The sequence below is a fragment of the Xenopus tropicalis genome, chromosome 7, assembly GCF_000004195.4.
Source record: "Xenopus tropicalis strain Nigerian chromosome 7, UCB_Xtro_10.0, whole genome shotgun sequence".
NCBI lineage: Eukaryota > Metazoa > Chordata > Amphibia > Anura > Pipidae > Xenopus > Xenopus tropicalis.
In genome coordinates this window covers 27,749,069-27,774,898 of record NC_030683.2, presented here as the reverse complement: position 1 = coordinate 27,774,898, position 25,830 = coordinate 27,749,069, and the positions used below count along the sequence as shown (strand labels likewise).

The following is a 25,830-nucleotide window of genomic DNA, read 5'->3' as shown; positions in this document are numbered from 1 at the left end:
TATAAGCTGCACAGGAGATACTCAGTCAGTATAGCATTGTACATCGCTGGAAGGTACAGCTAAAGCTCACGTTAGAGTACTGGGCAGGCAGTGATTGCTGAATGCCAGTCTAACCCCTGTACTTTCCTTTCCCTGCAGGGTAATCGTACATCTATCTGCCTACACAGTCCATCCGTCTCCCATAATGGCCGGACCCACAAAGAGCTTGGCTAAAGGTAATGTCTAATCCACACTGCAAAGCACTAAGTTGTCAGAGATATTTGTTAAGTGACCAGATGAACTAGGCTCTCCAGCTGTGCAGGACTACAACTCCCAGAGTTCCTCCATTAGGTGATAAACTGGAGGGATGCTGTAGAAATTCCACAGCTGTTGTGCCGTATGTAGGCTGTACTTATTCATGTAGGTCACTAAGTACATATAGTTTGTATAAACGTGATACTGTCTTGTAATGTTGGCATAAAGTGCTTAAAGGGGTGATTCACCTTTAAAAGTTAACTTTTAATAGGGTTTAGAATGGCCTATTCTTCACTTGGTTTTAACTTCTTAGGCTTCTTCCTTTTCTTTTCAGCTTTCAAATTGGGGTCACTGACCCCGAGCATCCAAAAAACTATTGCTTTGTGAGGCTACAATTTTATTGTTACTCTTTATTTCTTACATTTCCTCTTGCCTCTCCTGTTTATCTTCCAGCCTTTCATTCAAGCCACTGCTGTTGCAGGTGTAAACTGGACCCTAGCAACCAGATAGCTGCTGAAATTCCAAACTAGAGAGCTGTGGAAAAAAAAGTAATTAAAGTAATTAAAAAAAAAACTTAAAAATATTAAAAAAGGGCAAAACTGCAAATTGTCAGAATCCTACTAAAAGTTAATGTAAAGGTGAACTCCCCCTTTAATAACAGGGGTACTGTATGGAAGGATGTTGGGGCAGATTATGTGCTTCTGTGCCATTATACTTCTTTATATAAACTAAGGAAAGCAATTAGTGTCTAGTGACCCCAGGGACAACATAACTCTTAGGATCCTCTACATGAGGTTGGGGTTGTTTTCTCTGGAAAAAAGGCGCTTGCGAGGGGACATGATTACTCTGTACATTAGAGGGGATTATAGGCAGATTGGGGGTGTTCTTTTTTCCTATAAAAACAATCAACGCACCAGAGGCCCCACCTTTAGATTAGAGGAAGAGAACTTCCATTTCAAGAAGAGTAGGTGGTTTTTTCACGGTGAGGGCAGTAAGGTTGGGAAATGTCCTTCCTAGTGATGCTGTAATGGCAGATTCTGTTAATGCCTATAAGAGAGGCCTGGATGAGTTCTTGAACAAGCATAGTATCCAAGGCTACTGTAATACTAAAATCTACAGTTAGTATTGATGTTGGTATATAAAGTTTATGTATGTGTATAGGTAGGTCAGTATGGGTCTGTATGTGAGCGGATAGATAGGTCAGTATGGGTCTGTATGTGAGCGGATAGATAGGTCAGTATGGGTCTGTATGTGAGCGGATAGATAGGTCAGTATGGGTCTGTATGTGAGCGGATAGATAGGTCAGTATGGGTCTGTATGTGAGCGGATAGATAGGTCAGTATGGGTCTGTATGTGAGTGGATAGATAGGTCAGTATGGGTCTGTATGTGAGCGGATAGATAGGTCAGTATGGGTCTGTATGTGAGCGGATAGATAGGTCAGTATGGGTCTGTATGTGAGTGTATAGATACTGTAGGTCAGTATGGGTCTGTATGTGAGCGGATAGATAGGTCAGTGTGGGTCTGTATGTGAGCGGATAGATAGGTCAGTATGGGTCTGTATGTGAGCGGATAGATAGGTCAGTGTGGGTCTGTATGTGAGTGGATAGATAGGTCAGTGTGGGTCTGTATGTGAGTGGATAGATAGGTCAGTGTGGGTCTGTATGTGAGCGGATAGATAGGTCAGTGTGGGTCTGTATGTGAGCGGATAGATAGGTCAGTGTGGGTCTGTATGTGAGCGGATAGATAGGTCAGTATGGGTCTGTATGTGAGCGGATAGATAGGTCAGTGTGGGTCTGTATGTGAGTGGATAGATAGGTCAGTATGGGTCTGTATGTGAGTGGATAGATAGGTCAGTATGGGTCTGTATGTGAGTGGATAGATAGGTCAGTGTGGGTCTGTATGTGAGTGGATAGATAGGTCAGTATGGGTCTGTATGTGAGTGGATAGATAGGTCAGTGTGGGTCTGTATGTGAGTGGATAGATAGGTCAGTATGGGTCTGTATGTGAGTGGATAGATAGGTCAGTATGGGTCTGTATGTGAGCGGATAGATAGGTCAGTGTGGGTCTGTATGTGAGTGGATAGATAGGTCAGTATAGGTTGTGTGTGCTGGGTTTACTTGGAAGGGTTGAACTTTGATGGTCTTTTTTCAACCCTATGTAACTATAACTATGTACCTATGTACATAGGGAAGGGAAGATTCTGTACTTTATAAAGTGTATACGCTACTTTTATTTTAATCTGTCATGGATACTCTCTTCACTATTTCTGTGGCATAGAATCTGTGTTTGTAACCCTAAATCTGACCCTGCTTAGATTAAGAATAACATTTGTATGAATATAAATAAGGCAGAATTAGTCAGGCAGTTTGGTTGGTCCAACTCAATGCCCCCATCAGAAACATTGGGACCCCATACAAATCTTTATATGGGCCCCCTCATGAACACAAGCTCACAGTATGATAATATTGGTGCATGTGTGGCTACATTCAGTAAGTAGGTAACTAGTTAAAATAGTGAAAATAATTAATGAGCTAATAAAGTTCATTGGGGATCAGTGTAATTTACCTTATGTTTTTTATTTATTAATTGGTGGTCATCAGTGGAGTTTGCCGCTGCCAAGCTTCTCTGCATTGCCATTGCTTGCTACATAACCACTTAAGCTTCTATGTTAGGTAACATGGTAAGTTTCTAGACAAGTCAAGGCAGTTTCTTTATGAAAAATATGTAAGTGGCATAATATTTACTATAACTTTATACATAATTTAAGCATTTTGTGTAAGTTGTGTGATGAGATCAGGACCCCCATCCGACAAATGTCCAATCTCTGCCCCCTTGATGGTGGCCCTGGTCATATAGGCATATACAGTATGTCACACTGGTGGGGTAGTTTCCTATTGGTTTGCAGTTGGTATTTCCAAACTGGAAATTGAATCTAAGTTTCTGGATGGTCCACTGGCAGAATGAATGAATAATGCTGTTTGGCTTTCCCCATGATAGCAGACAGTAACTATCTATTCAGCCGATGCACTGATCATTCACATACCTGGCTTGCCAGCATATAGTCCCTTTAATGCTAATAAAATAAGACCATGATCTTTTACAGACCTCAGTTTAGGGTTGCCACCTTCTGGCAGTGGGGACTCTGGACAGTGGGCAGGGTAACAACATGGGGGCAGAACACCTGATATTGGGGACGGGGCTTGTGCCATCAATGGATGGGGTTCTGACATGTGGACTGCATTAATAAAGGGGGGGCCTTTCTGGATTTCCTAATTTAGAAAACCAGGCAGGCATTTTTGACCCAGACAGCCCTTCCATATACCAGGCTGTCCTGGTCAAAACCAGACATGCGGCAACCCTGGGGCTCCCCAATCAGAAATCTGGCCCTGTGGATTCCACTGGGAATCAGATCTGCCACCGCCTATGGGTATCTCTCAGAGTTGGGCTGGGTACACAGGGCCCACCGGGTACATGACTCAAGGGCCTCCCGCAGGGCCCAACAGGATCGGGGCCCAACTAGGTTTTTTCATGGATCCTGGTATCTCTTGATCACATCTGCTGGCTTGGGTCAGAGACAGATATGATTTCTTGCATGTTATTGCACAAAATAAATAGCAAAATACTTCTAATAACCTAATCTGCTATTAATACAATGTTTGTGGAGAGCAAGTCCTATTACTTTTGGTTGACTGATTTATTTAATTTAATTTTTAGGCAGCCCTGCTCCAGGCCCAGTACCTGATGGAGTAATTCGTGCCTACATAATGAGATTCTGCCCATTTGCACAGAGGGCACATCTTATCTTGGTTGCCAAAGGAATAAAGTAAGTGCAAATCACTGTAGCTAATTGCTGTATATGAATATGATATACTCATTAAATGTTTGGTGGTTGGCATATTGCACTGTCACTGTGAATTCTCCTATATTATACTAGGTAGAAGTATAAACAACCTAGTTAAAGTAGTTACTATGGGGCATATTTATCAAGAGTGAAAGTGTGAAAGTACCTTAAACTTGATGATAACTAAGCTGCATGAATCCATATAGGAGGCAAACAATCCTATTGACTTTTAATGTTTTAATGATAAAAGGGAATGTTTATCAAAAGTGGAGTGAAGCGTTACTGGTGATGTTGCCCAGGGCAACCAGTCAGCAACTAGATTAGAAAACAGAACAGTTAGAAAACAAGACATCTGATTGGCTACTATGAGCAACATCACTGGTAATGTTTCACTACACAGCATAATAAATATACACCTTAAATTATCAAAGATCTCTTATGGTGGTATAATAAAAGGGGTTATGTGCTGATGGATTCCATTCAGCTAGTCAATAGGGAATGCAACAATATTTAATAATAACAATTTTAAATGTACTTTTTTCCTTGGATTTCTAAACTCATATAACACTAATACTTATCCATTTTTTCTTGTAAGGCATGAACTGGTTTATATCAATACACTGAACAAGCCTGACTGGTTCTTTGAAAAAAGCCCATTTGGCCAGGTACCAGCGATTGAGACCAGCAAGGGGCAGCTGATTTACGAATCTCAAATTGTATGTGATTATCTGGATGAAGTGTTCCCTGGGAAAAAACTAACCCCCCAGGACCCATTCCAAAAAGCCCAACAGAAGATGTTGCTGGAACATTTTTCCAAGGTATGAAACCCTTAAAGGGGCAAATATTGTATGCTGTTAATAAATATATCTATATATAATATGAATGTATTTATTAACAGTTTAACATTTTCTTTGGTTTTACTGAACAGTAACTGTTGCATTAAGCTTACCTGGAACACCTACCTCTGTGAGCCATCTGTGATATTGGTGGGAGTGACCTGGAAACCTGGCTCTTGTTCACAATTCTCCCATCTCATGGGTTCCAAGATATCTAAGGGTGTCCCACAAGGAATGAAATCATTGGCATTACAGCAAACTTTGTATAATGAAAAAGAATGTGATGCACAATAAAATACATTTGCATGAGGGTAAATAGGGTCTACCTGGCTAACTAGGAAAGCACAAGCTCATTAACAGAGGGTATCTAAAGATGTAGTCCTCACTATGGCTCTGGATGGGCAGGTTAGAGGCACAGTGTAGAATGTTCTATCAATGTCATTTCCTAAAAACTCAAGAACTAGATCCTACATTTTGTGCCTCTCTTGGACTTTCTTTCTGGCTGAGCTCAGCAGGGACACCTGCCCCTGTGACAAAGTGGGAGACCTTTATAATGTGTAAGGGGCTTCCTTCTCTCTCTCTGGGCATCAAAATGATTCTTCTCATTGGCTCCCCTTCCTTGTGGGCTTCCTCTATGGCCACCAGTAAAGCCAAGACTGATCTTCTGCTTCATGGCAAATCAAATCACTTCCCTAAAGATGACACCCCTGCGGCCAGACCCAGGCCTTTGAGGCCTGCCCACAAATCCGGGCCAGACCGGGATAGCCCATAGAGGCAGCAAAGGTGCCTCTCCATAGAGATAGTAAGTAGTGATTGCCTGCTTTCAATGGCTTTAGAGAAAAAGTCACATGAAAAAACAGAGAGCCTGATAAAGAAAGAGCAGAGAGGGTTTTATTAGAATGCTTTTAGGAGCTTGGGACAAAAATAATATGCACTCCCATTGTGATGCCTAATCTCACTCTTCTCTTCAGGCTTCAACCGTTGCCTTTAAAATTGTGGGGGCAAAAAAAAATAATGAAGATATATCAGCGCTAAAGGCAGAGTTTTTGGAGAAGCTGGTTCAGTTTGATCAGGTAACATTAATTCCTTGTATAATCTTTTTAATTTATAAAATACCTCAGTATGCAGATATCACAACATGGGGAGCACGCATAGGGCTTTCTTTAGGGAGGGACCGGCATGAGTGGATTGGATCATAGCAAGGCTTCACATATCATTACAACAACCCTAAAGTTAACTTTTTTCTGTAGAATATCCATCTGCCTTTTACCTTTGGCACCATATTAAATTAATTTTCTTTTTTATATGTTATTATATGTTGTTATAAGTTATGTTTAAGGACCCCGTACACTTTGTTTCCAGTCCTCCTTTTTGTTGGACTCTATTTAGTAAATGACAAGACAGCACAAGTCACCTAGTATGTTCATCCTCAGTGCAACATACTTTTCGAGAATGTCAATATAGTTGTGCTTGCAATAACATGTGTGTGTTTAAACCTGTGCCTAATTTGTAAACCCTGGCGCAAAAGTTGTGCCCATTGCACATGTAACCCTTGCTTGGCACACTCTGCAGAAATTGGTTTATACTCACTCTTCCTGCTGTTACCTGTGGCTCAGTAGGCTTAATTATCTTTGCATATAAAAGATACTAGGAACTGGGATTTACAGTGCAGTGCCTCCACCTAGTGGACACTGAGGAGCACACCTTAGGGGAATTCCACTAGGACACAGCCCCACACTTGCATCAGTTCAGTCTCTGGCAAAGTCTCTTCCCCAAAAGCTCTTTAGTTGCCCCAGGTAGCCCTATGTGCCCCAAAGTATATCTCTCTTTGGATAGGAAGTTGCTCCAACGTAGCAGGCACTGGAGAAACACCTGTCCTCACACAGGGGACACACATGCATGGCAGCAGGCACCCACAGGCAGCTGAACAAGATGCAGAACACTCAGGGCTAGAACTCGAAGCTGTGACTGTCTTGAGCTGAGCACTCCGCAGCCTCTCTGGTTACTGCCAGTTCAGTCACTTGTATGCTGCTCTCTTTTCCTCTGGATCTGGCTCTCTCTGGCTCGCTCTACAGCAGGGGAACCCTTAATAACCTGCTCGCCCCAGCCATGGTTTTGGCACCAAAATTCACTGCGCCGCAAATAATTGTCACCTGCGGCAAAAAAAAAAAATCGATGCACGCCGAAAATTGCTGTTTTGCAAATTTTTCGGTGATGCGAAATGGGACAGATTCACTCATCACTAATTACAATCACTAGGAGGTTCCTAACATTTGGCACCCCACCCCTAGTGACTGAGACTTTCCTTCTCCTTTAAAGGCACCAGGGACATTTGTAAATACAATCCTTTGTGCCTGAGTTTTCGGCACCATGTACAAGTGGTAAGGGCATGGAGCAAGAATAGAGTAGGATATAGAGGCACACATGATTTTATGCTCTTATATTTTCATTTATATTTCATCATTTTATTGGGGCACTACTTCTTAATGGGAATACCAGTGGCATTACTAGATGTTAGTGAGCCCCACAGCAAAGTTATTAGGGCCCCCAAAATATCCAGAGGTTAGCCTATTTTACTAATATATATTTAAAATGCTCATTAATTAGGGCCTCATGGGTCCCCCTATACCTTCTGGGCCCCCCTGTAGGCGTAGAGTCTGCTTGCTCTGTAGTTTCACCCCTATGTTAGGCTGCTTGTTTCTGAACAGATTTATTTATCCACAACAAATGGGAGATATTCAGTAGAATTCATATAGAGTTCTTGTAGGACCTTATTTGCTGGACTAATGGTGGATGGCAAGCATAATTTCATTAATGACTTTTCCACCATTTCAAATCCAATCCTGATTTTGTTTTAAAGAATTTCAATTCTTGTAACGTTTCTGTATACAGTTGCTACTTTACCCAAAATAAGGATGAGAGGGGTCAGCATTTTGGTGCAGATGTTGGTACTGATGATTATTTCCTTATGTTTTCTTAGGTTGTGGCTAAACTGAATACTCCTTACGTTGGCGGAAGCAGCGTCTCTATGGCTGACTACATGATATTGCCCATTTTTGAACGATTTGACATTTTCGGAGTGAAAGAGTAAGAGAAATGACAGCGTAAACATATACTGATATAGGGGTACTGTGTGCCTAAATCTCTATTACAGCAGGTGAAAATTATGGACCATCTGATGATAAATTCAGGCTTTAGAACTTGTCTTTCTCAGAGAGAATGGGTGCCCAAAGAGATAGTCCTTTTGAAACTACCCATTAGATAGCTATAGTCTCCAAATGATCAGTTGCTACTCCCAGCTTCCAATTGGAGCTTCCAATACACAGTGAGGTACAGTAGAATCCTGATTTTATGTTTTCCAGGGGACTTTGTCAAAGCAGTGTAAATTCAGTTAAAACATAAAATCCAGGAAAGAAAAAACACATTTTGCCTGTATGGGTCTGGGGACTTCTTACTTGCTGAACACATGCAGATGCAAAGTGTGCACAGATTTAGTAACCCATAACATTCAATTACATGTTTGTTTTCCAATACCTGGCCAGTAAATGGTACCTGTTGATTGGTTGCCAGTGGTTTCTAGACCAGTAGTAAACATTGTAAAAATTCCACATTACCCACATAGGGGTAAATTTAGTAGTCATTAGAAGAAACTGTCCCCATATGTATCAAGTCACTAAGTTTTCTGAGGAGCAGTAACCCCTAGCAACCAATCAGCATGTATAATTTATTGGTCACCTGTTTAAAAGCAAACATCTAATTGGTTGTTATGGGTTACTGCTACAGGGCAAACTTAGTGTCTTTTATTACACATGGGGTGCAGTCTCTTCTACTACTACATTAACCTCAGACTGATTATCCAATCATTGGCATGCATGACATGTGCAGTGATTACACAGTTCAAACCATGTTTGTCAGTTAATTGCTCAAGGAGAGATTTGGGTAGAATGTCCTTAGACATCCATGAAAGTCAGTCTGTGGATTCAGGCAAATGCCAGAGGGGCTGCTGTAAGGTGCCATAGACATCACTATTTATTGCGCTGGTTGGGGGCTGTTTGGGCCTCTTTGTACTTGAAATGGCGGGGCCATTTTGAATCCCATTCCAAGCCTAATGGCAGCTTAGAATAAATGTCAGTTGGACTGAGATTTGGCAGAACAGTTCTGATTTCTATTTTCCTTTTGCCTCCCACAGCTGTTTGGAGAAAACCCCCCACCTGCTCCAGTGGTACCAGCTCATGTTGCAGGATCCAGCAGTCAAGGCCACACATATTAAGCCAGAGGCTTTAGAAGGTTTCTTTAAACTTTACCTCCAGGGCAATCCAGAATCAGTTGACTATGACATTTAATAATAGTGGCTTTCTACATGGAATAGAGTGACATAAAGAATATATTTGTATTCCAATAAATACTTTTCTTATGACTTGTGTTATGTTTATCTATTTATCTGTCATTATTACCTGCACCCCGATATAATGAGGAAAGTATAGATGCAAAAGGATTCTCCAATTATAACTTCCACCAACTCTAAAGGGGTCATTTAGTAATGTACCCTGCAAGCGCATATTGTAATTCATTAAGGTACTTGCATCCAAACACAATCCTGCGCTTCCATAGGGTTGCCATTGCATCCACCCTGCCTCTTGTGATGAAACTAGGGAACCCTGGAGCAATCGTCACCCTGGACCTGCACATATGACAGACCTACATTAAGGCATGGAAGCAATTACGCTGGAATTATGGGGTAAATGTTACAGTACAGGTAAAAAGCATGGAAATTTGCATCCAAAATTGCACTTTGCACAATGCAGTTGCGTTCGGAAGTGACCCCTTAACACTAATAGTCTTAACTGCAACATTTGCTTCTTGATACAATACTGTAACCGAACATGACGAACGGACATAACACTTCCATAACATCAGGGCTTTATTCAAATATAGCTGGACTCCAATTCCCAGCAGTCTCTAACATTTCCTCAAGTCTCAAGCCCACTGAAGGCTGTAGTCCAACAACACCATGCAACACAGTTTCCCCAAGAAGCCGTTGTCACAAGTGCCAGCAGTACTTTGGATAAAGAGTTCTGTATTAACAAAAATATATATATATAATATAGCAAATTATAGCGCAGTATATTAATAACATCAGTTTCTTATTTTCAGTGATCACTGTGCAAACTATTTTCTTAGATCACCACCTTGTGGTTAAAGTGTAAAGTGCATTTAATACTTCCCCCATATACACCCCTTATTTTTCATATATTACAAATAAACAAATAATTTGTGTTGCTATCCATGTACTGCAATAATTAACTTATTATCATTGAAATACTAAAGTGATTGTACATATTATGCCATTATAACACATACAGCATACTTGTCCTAATCTATCCTGTGATTTCGAAGTCCCAAATTGCACGTTGCAAGCTGCATTCACTTACCTTGATACAGTGTGCAATTTCAAGAGTTTTTCCCCACAATACAGTGTTTTGTTCTACATAATTCCAGTATAACTGACGACGCAAACAGACAGTTTTCTGCATGCATCTGTGTGTGCGCTATGTTGCAAATCTGCCACTGTTGCGCTGAGTATTTTCTATTGTCTGCCTGGTGTCATTTTAACACAAGGAGGTCATTTATCAACACTGAGAAACTTTGCCCATGAGTAATAACCTATAGCAAATTGTTGCATTCATTGTTCTATCTGCAGCTGGCTGAAACAATCTCTGATAGGTTGCTATAGGCTAAGGCCATTGTCAATTCTATATTTGATACATTTTGTAAATGTGTAAATCCACACAGAGATTTGAACAAACTCAGTAAGTACTTTAAGTGAATACCAAAAATAGTATCTATACGTTCATTCAGGGCTCATTCCCTAAAAAATAAAAGCAATATAAAAGGAGGCCATTAGGGGGAGCCATTATCACAATGCTTTGGACTAAATAATAAAGTAACTGTATTTTTGCGGATTCAATTAATTATAAATTAGATTATTACTTATAAGCTTTCAAAGGCAGAATTTCACTTATTTTCTTGAAGAACGGGGACTCATTGAGCAAATCTTCAGGCAGAATTCTCCATCTTCTACTTAGGAAACTGGGAAGCCATGTAAAGATAATCTGTATTATTTACTAATCAACCTTATATTGTGACATTTTTATTCTATATATACAGTATGTTGTGAATCAGTCCCTAAGCTCAGGTAAGTGACAGCAGCACAGAGCATGGGCAGTGAATCAGCAGAAAGAAGATGGGGGGCTACTGGGGCATCTTTGGGGGCACAGATCTTCCCTGCTAAAGGGCTGTGGTTGCCTTGGGCTGGTACAGAAACCCAAAACATAATGTGGGGGATCAGATAAAGCTTTCCCCTGTTTCTCTCTCTGTGACATCATCCCGCCTGGCTACAGACTGGGGAGAAACCCGATTGGCTGGATGCCCCAGTACACTGTTGGGAGAGAGAAGGCGTGCCTAGGTTTGGCGCCAAAAATAAGGGGCAGGCCCAGCAGTTTATAAAGGGAGCCCCTGTTGCTTTGCCAGCTTTTGGAAGAGAGATCCAGAGAGAGTAGCCAGTAGCAATTGTTGTGAGTTCAGACTGCAAAGAGAGAAGTCTGCTGGGCTCCTGGTGATTACAGAGTCCTCTGTGGAATCTTGGGGAAGGGACTGAACTGAATAAAAGGATGGGGGCTATCTGGATCCAAGTTGGGACTGGGCACCTAAAGAGACTGCCAGGTTCCTCAGGGCAGGATATACAGTTATTCATAAAGTTGTTTTATTCTATATAAAGTTATCCTTGCTGCAAAATGTCAGTAATTATTTTTCCTAGTGGAAACCCCCTTGAGATGTGCTCCTCAGTGTCCACTAGGGGGAGGCACTGCGCTAAAATCCCACTTCCCAGTATCTTTCACTATTGCAAAGAGAACTAAAAAAATCTCCTGTTATTCAAGTATACAGCCCAAAGAAGTGATTGTGCCAAGAAAGGGTTTCAATAATGTACAACATTTCTACCCTATTTCTTTAGTTGGGCTTTAGTTCTCCTTTAAGTATTATTCAGACACCCACAAAATAGAGAGCACAAGCGAGTGCATGGTTTAAAAGAAGCACTGCACCATGGGCAAGATTTTTTATTAGGGTACAGCAATGCCCCAGCCAAAAGGGAGTAAAAAGCCACGCAGGAGAGTTGTGGCTAGCCAGCATTAAATACCATGGCAACACGTCTACGTCTTCGAAGCTAAGGTCATAAAAGGAATAGAAAACAATTATACATTCATTTGAATCTAAACTAATGTAAATTGAAAATAAAATATGAAGATATAGTGGGCCTTTAATCCATCTAAATGGGCCTGAATTAATTAGAAGGAAAAGAGATGCTCTTAATTACAAATAGTTTGTACAAATAACATAAAAAATCATGTCAATAAGGAAGCAATTCCGTTACATAAGGGATAATTATCACTTCTTGGTCACGGCAGAAATACATTGTCCTGTTTATCCCAGTACAAACCTATAGTAACTCCATACAGATATTTCACATAATAAACCAACGTGCCATTGCACAAATTGCAGAAGCACCAGAAAATCTATAAAACTATAAACTATAAATCTATAGGGCATAATGTCAGTTATAGATAGAAACAACATTTTTTGTGAACCTATTAAAGCTGGGCTGGTGAGTGATTATAAGCCCCTTAAAATGGATGAGTCTCAAGTGTGAAAAGCAGAAAACGCACTCACAAAGTCACTTTGACACATTCGCTGTATTGACGTGACCTTACGGGTGTTACTAAGATCCTTCACACCACATTTTTTTCAAGGTTCAAAGGTCATGTAAGATATGTGTCCGTGACTTGTTTTGACTTGACTAGATTTGAATTTTGGGATCTTTAAAAAAGGTTATGAACCCAAATTGTCAGAGGACCTCAGAACCTAACGTAAGGTCCCAATGGACAGATTGCCAGGAACTCCCTAGATTAGAACCAGGGAACTGGTGTATGCTGATCACTGCTCCTCCAGACTAAAGGTGGCCATACACAGTAAGATCCGCTTGCTTGGCAAGGTCGCCAAGTGAGTGGACCTTCTCCCGATATCCCCACCTACTTGTGGGCAATATCGGGCCAAATGATTGAATTGAAACAATGGGTATAGGAGTCCGTTGGTTCGGTGACCGCATCGGTTCATTGACACGTCCGACTGTCAAAAAAAAGATTTTATTTTGCATTTTTTAATTTTAACAACAACGTAAGGGAAAATTCCCTTTGAGGAAAATAAGAAGAGCAGAAAAAGGAACAAGAAGAGTCAGAAAGAGAAGAGGAGGAAAGGGGGAGTGAGATGGGGGGTGCCATATCCAAGGTTTACTTTTATACAAAGCCAAGAAGGAGACCTTGTGTCTTTTTTGCTGAGTGTTCCAGGTCGGCTAGGGTGGTGCATTTGCCAGGAGCCATGTCCCCCATATGGCCTCAAATTTGTCCGGGCATCCGCGGGCTTGATACACTAGCATCTGTTTTGGTAGGGAGTCATTAATGAGCTTTTTCCAAAAGTTCAGCGAGGGTGGTCCTGTAGATTTCCAGTGTAATAACAATGCCTTTTTGGCATAGTATAGCAATTGTAAGTAGCACAATTTGGCTGGAGGTCTCAATTGTAGGGTGTCCAGTATACCTAGTAAGCATAAACTGGGTGACAATATATTGGGAAGTGCCAGTGCTGACTCAGCATAACTAAGCACCTCTCGCCAGAATCCCTTTATTACTGGACATTCCCAGAAGAGATGGTAGAAGGTCCCCACCTCGTTGGGACATTTAGGGCACAGATCAGAGGCCCCAGGATATATTCTAGCCACTCTTTGTGGGGTAAGGTACACTCTATTCAAGAACTTGATCTGTATATATCTATCTCTACTGGAGATGGTTATTTGGGGTACCTGTTCCAAAGCATCTTTCCACATCTCTTCCTCTAGGTCTGGTATGTTTTCACACCATTGTTGTTTAACCTTATGGTGTTGGGGGGTATTTGTTTGCATTATTACTATATACATGTATGTCAATGCTTTAGCCAGATCTGGCCTACGGAGATACCTCTCCAATGTAGTTTCAGTAATTGTTAGCGGCCTTGTGGGGAATTGCAACTGGAAAGCATGCTTTAATTGCAGGTACTGAAATAACATGTTTGTTGGTAGCTGAAATTCAGCTCGAAGTGCATTAAATTGTTTACATTCCCCACCCACAGTGATGTCTCCTAGTGTTTTTATTTCCGCGGCTGCCCACCTGGCTACTTCAGGCACAGTTTGGAAGTGTAAGAGGTACTTGTTGCCCCATATAGGTGTCCATTTGGACCAGACAGGTTGTTTATTTTGAGCTACTTTGAGTGCCCTCTGAAAGGACTCTACCACAGTATTAATGGGAAGTTTTGTTTGGTAGTATGGGGAAATGCCCCTGTAGGGTAGTTTACACAAAAAGAGGTTGTGGGAGCACTCCAAGGCTAAATAAAGTATACAAATACAATGGAAGTGCAACTGATCTGGCCAAATTAACTACAAACATACAGAAAGACAAAAGGGATTGATCAATGCACATTCCCTGGTCCCCTGTTTCATAAGTAAATTGTCTATTAGTTTCATGCTAGTGCATACAGTATATTGTAGACTGTCTTCTCCTCTACAAGCCGCAAGCGGGGGAGGATTTGGTCTGGGGAACCAGGCAATCTCTCTCTATATAAGCAAAAGGCATGGGAGTGACTAAGCCCTCTGATTCAAACCAGCCCCCAGGTCAAGAATGGCAATAGTGCACGGGAGTGCCAGCCTTTGAAAAATATGACCAGAGGTAAATAGATAGGACCACCATACGGGGTTTACCTTGACGTGGTATGGTGGCTTACCAATCTTATGATCATAATTTTGTAACTAAAAACCCCTGTTTCTTGTCAATATACTGTATGCACTAGCATGAAACTAATAGACAATTTACTTATGAAACAGGGGACCAGGGAATGTGCATTGATCAATCCCTTTTGTCTTTCTGTATGCCTGTAGGGTAGTTTAGCTAACGCCTCTAAGGATCCTACAATGGCAGCCTCTAATACTAATGCTCGGTTATCTAACCTCGGGACAGTCCACCAATGAACATACACCAACTGGCTGGCAAGGAAGTATTTTTCAAACTTTGGCAGGGCCAACCCCCCGCCCGTCAATGGCGCTTGCGTCCAACTGATTTTTAAACCTGCCCGATCGATATCTGGCCGATTTCAAGCCAGATGTCATGGGCCAATTAGCTGCCGAATCGGTCTAAGGGACCTATATCGGCAGTTAGAATTGTCCCATGTATGGCAGCCTTAAGACAGTAGGTAATGCGGTTTGGGATTGGTGGATTACATTATTGACTGTTCTTCCTGTCCGTATTCCCATGATCCAGCAGCAGTAAAACTAACACCCAAAATGAATACTTAAAGGAATACTGGAAAATAGGAAAACGTTTTTTTTCAAAACCCATCAGCTAATAGAGTTTCTCCAGCAGAATCCTGCATTGAAATCTGTTTTTCAAAAACACAAACAGATTTTTTATATTTAATTTTGAAATTTCACATGGGGCAAGCCATATTCTTTATTTCCCAGGGTGCCACAACCATGTGACCTGTGCTCTGATAAACTTCAGTTACACTTGACTACTGAGCTGCAAGTTGGAGTGATATCCCCCCCCGCCCCATCAGCCGATCAGCAGAACAATGGGAAGGGAGCAAGAGAGCAGCTCCCAGTAGGTATCAGAATAGCACCCAATAGTAAGAAATCCCAGTCCGGCTTGGGACTCCTCCAGTTACATGGGAGTAGGAGAAACAATAGGTTACCTGAAAGCAGTTCTAATGTGTAGCGCTGGCTCCTTCTGAAAGCTCAGACTCAGGCACAATGCACTGAGATGGCGCCTACACACCAATATTACAGCTAGTAAAAAAAAAATTTCTATCTTTTCCCCTGAGCCACCATTTTGTAATGGGTTGTGTGCTTCCTTACAGATCACCTGACCAGAAATAATGTAGCTCTAACTGTGACAGGAAGAAGTGGGGGTAGCAGACACAGCCCTGCCCCGGTTTGTTTACGATGAACAAATTAAATACAATTATATAACTGGTTGTAAAACCAACTATGAAATGCAAAATAAAAAGCCCTAGAGTGAAGGTATGTCACTCCCAGAATACTCTATTAGACAGTGTAGATATGGAAGATATATAATGACTAAGGCACTGGGTGTTGCTGTCACTTCTACCAGTTGATTGAATTCCCACACATTGGGGAAATACTGTGCACATACTGTACTGATAATCAGATGTAAGTAAGTTAACTTTACTACAGCTTAAGGTGTTGCAATGTAGTAACAAGTGAAATCTTTTTGGCAGACATGGATTTGCGGCAAAATTCTGTATGTCGCCACTGGCAAAAAAACGGATGAAAATGGCTTGGTATTTTGTGCGTATATTGTACAGTATTTGCAGACTTTTTGAGCCGGGTGAACAGCTTGGAATAAAGTATTACATCTAGGCTTGTGATAGGTCAGATTTTGCAGTCGGGACTTAGCCATGTAAAAAACAAATTAGCAACGACAGTCAAAAAGTATATTTGTGTTCACATGGGATCATTAAGAAGGATTATTAAACCTATTTGTAAGGTGTGATTTGACAATTCTCCATAATCCCCCTGTGAAATGCGTACATTCTGTATAATCCAATCTTCTGCTTTGTTACTCATAATAGCTGAATGTGCAACACATACTATCTAAAAAAAAGGAAAATGTGATCTAGAAAAGTATTTAACCATTATTTTTCTGAAGGCCCTTTGCTGAAATAATTATGCTATTGTGATATAGAACATTACTGGGCCCAGGGGGGAAGATGCAAAACACATCTTTACAGATTCTCCCAATTTGTAAAAAACTTACAAGAAAATTCTGAATATTTTCTCTGGTATTTTTGCCAACAAAAAACATAAATGTAGGGAAAAAATGCATTAGACTTGATACATTGTCATCATTTGTAAAACATAAAAATTGTAAACATTTCCTCAGGTGTTTTTACCTAAGAAAGAACCCCAACAACTAACAATGGGAAGGAAAACAATACAGTGGATCAAGTTATAAAAATATAAAAAAAAGTACAGGTATGGGACCTATTATCCAGAATGCTCAGGACCTTGGGTTTTCTGGAAAAGGGGTCTTTCCATAATTTGAATCTCCATACCTTAACTCTGCTAAAAATAATTGAAACATTAAATAAACCCAATAGGGCTGTTCTGCCCCCAATAAGGGGTAATTATATCTTAGTTGGGATCAAGTACAGGTACTGTTTTATTATTACAGAGAAAAGGGAATCATTTAACCATGAAATAAACCCAATAGGGCTGTTCTGCCCCAATAAGGGGTAATTATATCTTAGTTGGGATCAAGTACAGGTACTGTTTTATTATTACAGAGAAAAGGGAATCATTTAACCATTAAATAAACCCAATAGGGCTGTTCTGCCCCCAATAAGGGGTAATTATATCTTAGTTGGGATCAAGTACAGGTACTGTTTTATTATTACAGAGAAAAAGGAAATCATTTTAAAAAATTAGAATTATTTGTTTATAATGGAGCCATTGGGAAATGGTCTTCCTGTAATTTGGAACTTTCTGGATAACGGGTTTCCAGATAACAGATCCCATACCTGTACTTGCATTTAATATATTCTTATGATTTTTAAAAACTAGGGGGGGGGATTCTAAACATTTTCTCAGGTGTTTTTACCCATGAAAAACATCTAGCTAGTAACAGATACAAAGACAATTTAATGGATCCAGGTGAAAAGATGAAAAAAAAATGTATTTGAATTGCACTTAATAAATTCTCACTATTTAGTTACATAGTTACATAGTTACATAGGGTTGAAAAAAGACCATTGTCCATCAAGTTCAACCCATCCGAGTAAACCCAGCACACAACCTATACTAACCAATCTATACACTCACATACATAAACTATAAATACAACCACTAGTACTAACTGTAGATATTAGTATCACAATAGCCTTGGATATTCTGCTTGTTCAAAAACTCATCCAGGCCCCTCTTAAAGGCATTAACAGAGTCTGCCATTACCACATCACTAGGAAGGGCATTCCCCAACCTCACTGCCCTCACCGTGAAAAACCACCTACGCTGCTTCAAATGGAAGCTCCTTTCCTCTAATCTATAGGGGTGACCTCTGGTGCGCTGATTGTTTTTATGGGAAAAAAGAACATCCCCCAACTGCCTATAATCCCCTCTAATGTACTTGTACAGAGTAATCATGTCCCCTCGCAAGCGCCTCTTTTCCAGAGAAAACAACCCCAACCCTGACAGTCTCACCTCATAGTTTAAATCTGCCATCCCCTTTACCAGTTTAGTTGCACGTCTCTGCACTCTCTCCAGCTCATTAATATCCTTCTTAAGGACTGGAGCCCAAAACTGCACTGCATACTCAAGGTGAGGCCTTACCAGGGACCTATAAAGCGGCAAAAATATGTTCTCATCCCTTGAGTCAATGCCCTTTTTATACAAGACAGCACTTTATTTGCTGTAGTAGCCACAGAATGACACTGCCTGGAATTAGACAACTTGTTATCTACAAAAACCCCTAGATCCTTCTCCATTAAGGATACCCCCAACACACTACCATTCAGTAGATAGTTTGCGTTAATATTATTCCTACCAAAGTGCATAACTTTGCACTTGTCAACATTGAACCTCATTTTCCAGTTTGCTGCACTATTGATAAAAACATGAAAAGAAAATGTTAAACATTTTCCCAGTAGACAATAGTGGTAGATGCCTATATAAGTGGCAAATAATGAAAACAAAAATGTAGTTTTACTTGCAGGTAAAAGGCAAAGCTATTAACTCAATGGTATATAAGTAAAGATGCTGTGGAGAAGTGTTGTTCAGTGGCTCCTATTATGCTTGTAGCTTTATCACATTCATGAAAAATGTCACCTGTTTAACACAAGTCCTGGATAAATATAAATACACACAAATATATTGAGAACAGAGTGAAGCCTTAGAGTTTTTGGTTGAAATATACAGTATATGAATTACTGCAAAGAAGTGCGCTAAAGATGTTTAGTGCAAAAAAACATTGCCAAGTGGTTTACACAGCTGCATAACGTAGATAATCCGGTTTGGAAAAAAGTCCTAGTTCAGCCTTTGCAAAGCCTCCTGTACAGTATGAGATATGGAAAAAGGGTTCCTGGAGTTCTTTTGGTGAATGAAGAGGCCCTTCACAAGGTAGAGAAACAGGCAGGTCACAGGGAACAATTGAGGGATCAGGTGAAGACCAGTGTATCCAGTGCCACTCTTGATGCTACACTAACAGCAAGGCTGCTCCCCACAAGCCAACATTTTTACTGATCTCCCTAGATGTGATAGCATCAAGTCTACATTTTTCTACAATGTTTATAAATTGGGCACATACAGTATCCCCCACCCAAATGACATCAATTGTACTGCATATTCTTCCATTCTCCAGCACCATCACATTTTTCTAAAACAAATAGCAGCTTTCACCTGCTGGCCATTTACCCTCTGACACATTATCAGTGACATTTACATCATGCAATGAAGAATGCAGGCTTACACGGGCAGAACTTACTTTGATAAAAAAGTTCTGCTTATTTCCTGTTAGAAAAAGCCAACGTATGGAACAGTTTGATCAAGAGTTTGGAGCCAAATGTTACAGCAGGCTGATCATGAGTCAGCCTCAGTTAGGGGTACAGGTATGGGATCCCTTATCTGGAAACCTGTTATCCAGAAAGTTCTGAATTACATCTCCCATCGACTCCTTTATAAGCAAATAATTCTAATTTTTAAAAATGATTTCCTTTTTCTCTGTAATAATAAAACACTATATTGTACTTGATCCCAACTAAGATATAATGAATCCTTATTGGAGGCAAAACAAGCTTATTGGGTTTATTTAACATTTAAATGATTTATAGTAGACTTAAGTCATGGAGATCCAAATTACGGAAAGATCCCTTATCCGGAAAACCCCAGGTCCCGAGCATTCTAGATAACAGGTCCCATATCTGTACTAGGCAAGGCAAACATGTAACAGTAAGGAGAAATGTGGCAGTCACAGCCAACAACAAAAGCAGCAAGATGGGGAGGGCAATTTTTCCGTTTTGAAGGTTTTTCAACAAGACAAAAGAAAAAATTGCAATAAAACTGGATCTAGATCTTTTTTTTTCATTTACAAACTGGAAAAAAACTTGACCACGAATGAAAATGGTTTTTATGTATTGTAAAATTGTAACTTTTCAAATTGCTTAAGTGTTTAAAATACACGTCCCATTGACTTCTATCGAAGCTTGAAAGGTTTCAGTGATTTTCTCGATTGATAAAATTCAGAAATTTGAGTTCGGAAAACTTGGACTTGAAAAAATGAGAGATCACCTTTTTTATTCCGTGACTTTCTTGAATAAGAAAAAAAATGAGATCTCAAAATTAAATTACAGTTGCCCCACAAGTTGAGAAGAATGGGCCTTCCGGAGAATAACGTCCAACCAGGGACCCCACCAGGGTCTTTGGATTGTCTAGAGAAGGCAAGCTTGCACCTTTACAGCTCTATTTATTTACAGTGAAACTCATTTAGTTTATGAGTCTGCCATCGAGTGAAGTTCCAACAATCATCACATTTACCCATGAACTGATCGTGAACTGATTACTTGTGTTTTGACAGTCATAGGTACCTCTGTTTCACTAACTGTGGTTGAGCCAATAATATTAGGTACATTCGGTACATTCCTTATTAATACCAGATTCCTCCTTAATCCTTACACTGTGTATGAAGTTTTGTCAGATTAGGTATATCTGCTTTCAGGGCAGGCCTAGAAGTAGCTACAGGGTGTGCTTTTATTATATATAGTTATATATAGGTTAGATTTACAGTCTGGTTTACTTATTGCGTTCCTGAAAGCTCAGAATAGTAGTTCTCTTTTTACAGATGTTTGTTCAATATGGAGCTGACTTTGTTATCAGATGTTATCAGCTAAATTCCAAATTTTTACTTTGGAATGCCTTGACTGGGTCAACTCTTGAAGGGAAGTCTCTGTTTATTTCACGTGTTACTGAACTGAACTGAACTCAAAGCTTACCATCATATATAAAAAATAAAGGTTACCTTGTAAACATTAAAGGGATTCTGTCACAGGAAAGCATGTTTTTTACAAAACATATCAGTAATTAGTGCTCCTCCAGCAGACTCTTGCTTTAATATATGTTTTTTAATTTAGCAAACAGATTTTTTTAATATTTCATTTTGAAATTTGACATGGGCCTAGCCCTTTCCTTATTTTCCAAGGTGCCCTTAGCCATGTGACAAGTGCTCTGATAAGTAAACAATGGTCAGGTAACAAGATAACAGTAAAATATGCTTAAAATGCTCCCATGCATCACCTAGTGGTAGATAAGAGAATAGCACTCAACAGTAAAAGACCCAAGTCAGGCCATGATTCCTCCAGTCACAGTAGGAGAAACAATAGGTTACCTGAAAGCAGTTCTAATTAGTGATGAGCGAATCTGTTCCGTTTCGCTTCGCCGAAAAATTTGCGAATCTTTGAAAAGATCCGCGAAACGGCGAAAAATTCGCGAAACGGCGAAAATGCCGTGCGACAAAAAAAATTGTCGCCCGCGGCTATTATTTTGTCGCGCGGCCATAGTTTCGTTGCGCGGCTCTTGTTTCGTCGCCCGCGGCTCGTGTTTCGTCGCCCGCGGCTCTTGTTTCATCGCCCGCGGCTCTTGTTTCGTCGCCCGCGGCTCTTGTTTCGTCGCCCGCGGCTCTTGTTTCGTCGCCCGCGGCTCTTGTTTCGTCGCCCGCGGCTCTTGTTTCGTCGCCCGCGGCTCTTGTTTCGTCGCCCGCGGCTCTTGTTTCGTCGCGCGGCTCTTGTTTCGTCGCGCGGCTCTTGTTTCGTCGCCCGCGGCTCTTCTTTCGTCGCCCGCGGCTCTTGTTTCGTCGCCCGCGGCTCTTGTTTCGTCGTCCGCGGCTCTTGTTTCGTCGCCCGCGGCTCTTGTTTCGTCGCCCGCGGCTCTTGTTTCGTCGCACGGCTATTATATTAATATATAATAATATAATATTTTAGATTGGAATTAATTATTTGCAATGTGCACAGTATATAGTAATAAAACCAGTAATACACCATAAAAACCAAGACAAAATCCCATTAAACATTTTGTAAACTGGAGTCTGTGGCATTCCAAAAAGCCTTGTAGTTGGTCTTGAGAAGATTAATCCTCCCAAATTGCAAACTGCCAGTCTTGCTGGGCAGTTTTTGGCCTGACAGTGTTCTGGTGTGCATTTTTTGGGCTTATCATAAGACATGACGGCAGTTTCCTTTTATATAAATGCAACCCATTTATATCAGATGTGACACGTGTGGCATTCAAAAGGGCAGATTGTACTTGATATTAATTAAACTAGCGTAATAAAGACCTGCTATTGGTGGGAGAAAAGAAATGCAAGATGTAGAACATGCAACCTCTCAGCACCACACGGCTATTAAAGTGCTTTCTGCCTTAACAAAAAACCTGCTGCATCCTGAGATTAGAATCTTTTATTCATGAAGTACCAACATATTACTCAGCTCTTTCTAAATATGGGAAGATAAACTAAGCTCCAGTCATGTCACATTGTGTCCCGTATCTGAGCCAGTGTGAAACTGTTTGGGCTTTATGAATTATTAAACCAACTGGTGGTTGGACATTTGTAAGTGTCAGGAGAAGAAGTTAATAAGGAGCAGCTGTATGGGGTTAGGACTTACTAGAGCTCCTTGTTGGCTTAAAGTTCATTCATCATGGTTTAGCATTCTGGAGCATTAATAATAAACATGCAAAGGAAAAACTAGTAACTGGATCAAATGATAGTTCTTGGAGTTGTCTTTATACATTCGAGAAATACCTTAGTACAAGCGGTGTGCAAAACACTTTCTCTATACTCGTATTCAGCTGGATACGATATGTGTGGAACATAATGAGCAGCCATATAATAATATCCAATCACAATGCACAGAGACTATATTACTGCATAGTTAGTTTGTTTGTTTAGTTTATTCTTTTTAAATTACTCATTTTCTTTCTTTGTAAACATTCAATTTTCTTCAATCTGTTGTTTGTTCTCTAACCTGCATTTCAATAATTTGTTATTATACACCCTGTATGTCTTTTTGAGAATATATTACAAATATGTACCCTGCTTACTAAACTTCTTTGACATTGTACATTAGTTTATGGCTCTGGAGGCAGCAAGAAACCAACAGCAAGCTCACATCATGCTAGACAACTGGTTAGATATACTGTAATATAACTTACAAGCAAAGAAACTCATTAAAAATAATAGAAGTTCAACTGGGTTTTTAAAAGATAACAAGTAAAAAAACCCAAAACATTAATTGTTGCTGGCAATGGTTCTTTGGGTGTGCCCTACTACTGCTCTTGGTATCCAGTAGTATAACCCATAAGAGAACAACAATATGAAAAGGTACTGCTCAGAGAGGAACTGAAGTGACAGTTTCCTATTGGTTCCTTGTGCTTTCAGAGCTTCAGTATTATAAAGGCTCACAGACTCTGGGGGCTATAGCCCCACCATGGGACTTAAAGAAGTGTGGAGATGCCAATCCTAGATAAGACTGGATATATCTGAAGACCCAGCCTAAAGGCTAAATATGGGGAGATTTATGGTGAAGGCCTATTTGGAGTGCTAGGTATTTTTGGAATGGAATCAGAATGATTAATATGACAATGCTTTCATATATCTGTAACTTTGGTATCAGAAAGAGGAAAGAAGATCTTTCAATGAAAAAGGCTAAATACAATATAATAAAAATATGCATGCTTAAATGCTAGGTGGAAAGGCAAAATTACATCTGATGTGTGTAAGTCTGACTTCATGTTCCCTGTTTCTGCAGTTGGAGCTAGAACACAGTTTTGCTAGTACTAAACTGAAGGATATCCATCCTTTTTATGTTTTATTGCAGTGTAATATCAGGGAGAGAAAACTGCAATTGAATCTCCATTTTATTAATAGCAGCAAGAGACTGACAATTCTCTTGCGTCTGTAATTCAGCTTCAGTGACTGGCTTTGAAGGGTTAAAGGATCAAGTGTAGTTTTGGACTGTGATGTGCTGGGACCATCTCAAGGCTCCACCTCCCAGGTGTGGGGTCCCCCCTACCGGCCCTCCTGTCCCTGACACAAGCCCTCCCACTGCACCTGTTGCCCCACTGCAACCACCTAAAATATATCCCCCGTAGGCCGGTGGTGCCCATGAGAGCCGAGGCTCACCAGGTGCTCCCTAGTAAAGTGGGAAAGGTTTATGTCCCTGACACAAGCCCTCCCACTGCACCTGTTGCCCCACTGCAACCGCCGGTGGCGCCCATTAGAACCGAGGCCCACCAGGTGCTCCCTGGTAAAGTGGGAAAGGTTCCTGTCCCTGACACAAGCCCTCCCACTGCACCTGTTGCCCCACTGCAACCACCTAATATATATCCCCCGTAGGCTGGTGGCGCCCATGAGAGCCGAGGCCCAGCAGGTGCTCCCTGGTAAAGTGGGAAAGGTTTATGGAGGGTCTTGTAACCCATGTTCTACTGTGGGTAAAGATTTACCTGAAGCATTTGGCACATACACATTTTCCCTTTCAAATATGTTCAGGTTTCTATTTACCAACAGAATCTAGAAACTTTCACCACTTTTGTCCATTTTACCAAAATGCTGTCTGCTGGAGCGCCATTGCCACAGTCATTCTCAGTCCGGCAATAGATAAAGGGTTTGGTTTTGACCTTTGTAAGTTAGGAGACAGGTAGGGGAGGGAGGTGGAATGCTTTGCTGCCAAAGGATGTATTCATGGGGCCAACACAAATCTCAACAATTTCATTCCACTGTGTACGTTTCTGATGCGGCTGAGATGACAATAAAAAGAACTTGCAATAATTCTTCTACCTGTGTGCTCTGCCCTGCAGGTTGTAAATGATGCCTTATAACTTTCAATTTGGATCCAAAATGTGCCCTCTGTTATTTTGCTAGTCTTGCTGGCTGTATAGAAATCCTGTACCATAAAGTAGACTTTCCCTCTGTCAATGGCCATTTACTTTTGAAACATCTATGCGCATTGATGTTGGAGGTGGACAGGATATGGAACCGCCAGTATAAGCAAAAAATTGTAAATTAATTTATATACCAAAGTCAAACGACATTGCAAGGCGTATGATCTGCTAATGGGATACGTTTGACTGCCTCGTTGCCCAATGCCCATTAATTACACTGTAACTGGATTAGACTGTTCTGTCCCTCCGTTCGACAACAGATAGCATCGTGTGTGCTGTGTGTGTGTCACGCAGATAAGGCAAGTTCAGAACTAAACGCAAAATAAAAGCCATTTCGCTGTCAGGCACATTTGAGAAATATGAAAGACTTCTGAACTGAATGCTCCATCAAAGAACAACATCAAAAATATTTATTTAATGGAGAAATGAAAAAAAAAATCTGAGACATCCAGTTCGTTCAATAATCAGTTACTTTGGAGGGACAAAAAAAATGCAAAATTAGTAAATCATGACAAGGTTAAATGGAATTTTGCAGGGTCAGGATATCAGATATGCCATAAAAGGTATTAATCACATGCTATCTACATAGCAAAGGCAATAGTAATGTATCACTTTGGTTCGCCAATTCCGATGTACAGTGACCTAGTTTTACATCATCTTTAATTGGAATACGGCGTGGCCTTCATGACACCAAATTGTATTTTGCTCTGCTTTTCACATTTGACAGCCAGAAAAAATGATATATACATAAATGTGCAAGAATATTTCTTTTTGCTTTAAAGGGGATCAAATATCTTTTTGTTGCAGATGTAATTATGGCAGATTTATGTGGGTAAATTGGATTTTT

General features: G+C 40.5%; 1 protein-coding gene across 2 annotated transcripts; it reads left to right on the top strand.

Annotated features, from left to right (window-relative positions):
* On the top strand, window positions 1-9,329 carry gsto1 (glutathione S-transferase omega 1). 2 transcript variants are annotated; one of them, XM_012966511.3, is made up of 7 exons: window positions 1-53; window positions 139-215; window positions 3,950-4,058; window positions 4,672-4,894; window positions 5,884-5,985; window positions 7,893-7,999; window positions 9,102-9,329. In XM_012966511.3, the coding sequence occupies exons 2-7, from the start codon at window positions 185-187 to the stop codon at window positions 9,253-9,255; spliced, it is 726 nt and encodes a 241-aa protein (XP_012821965.2). In that variant the 5' UTR covers window positions 1-53; window positions 139-184; the 3' UTR covers window positions 9,256-9,329.
* Window positions 9,330-25,830: the final 16,501 nt, after the last annotated feature.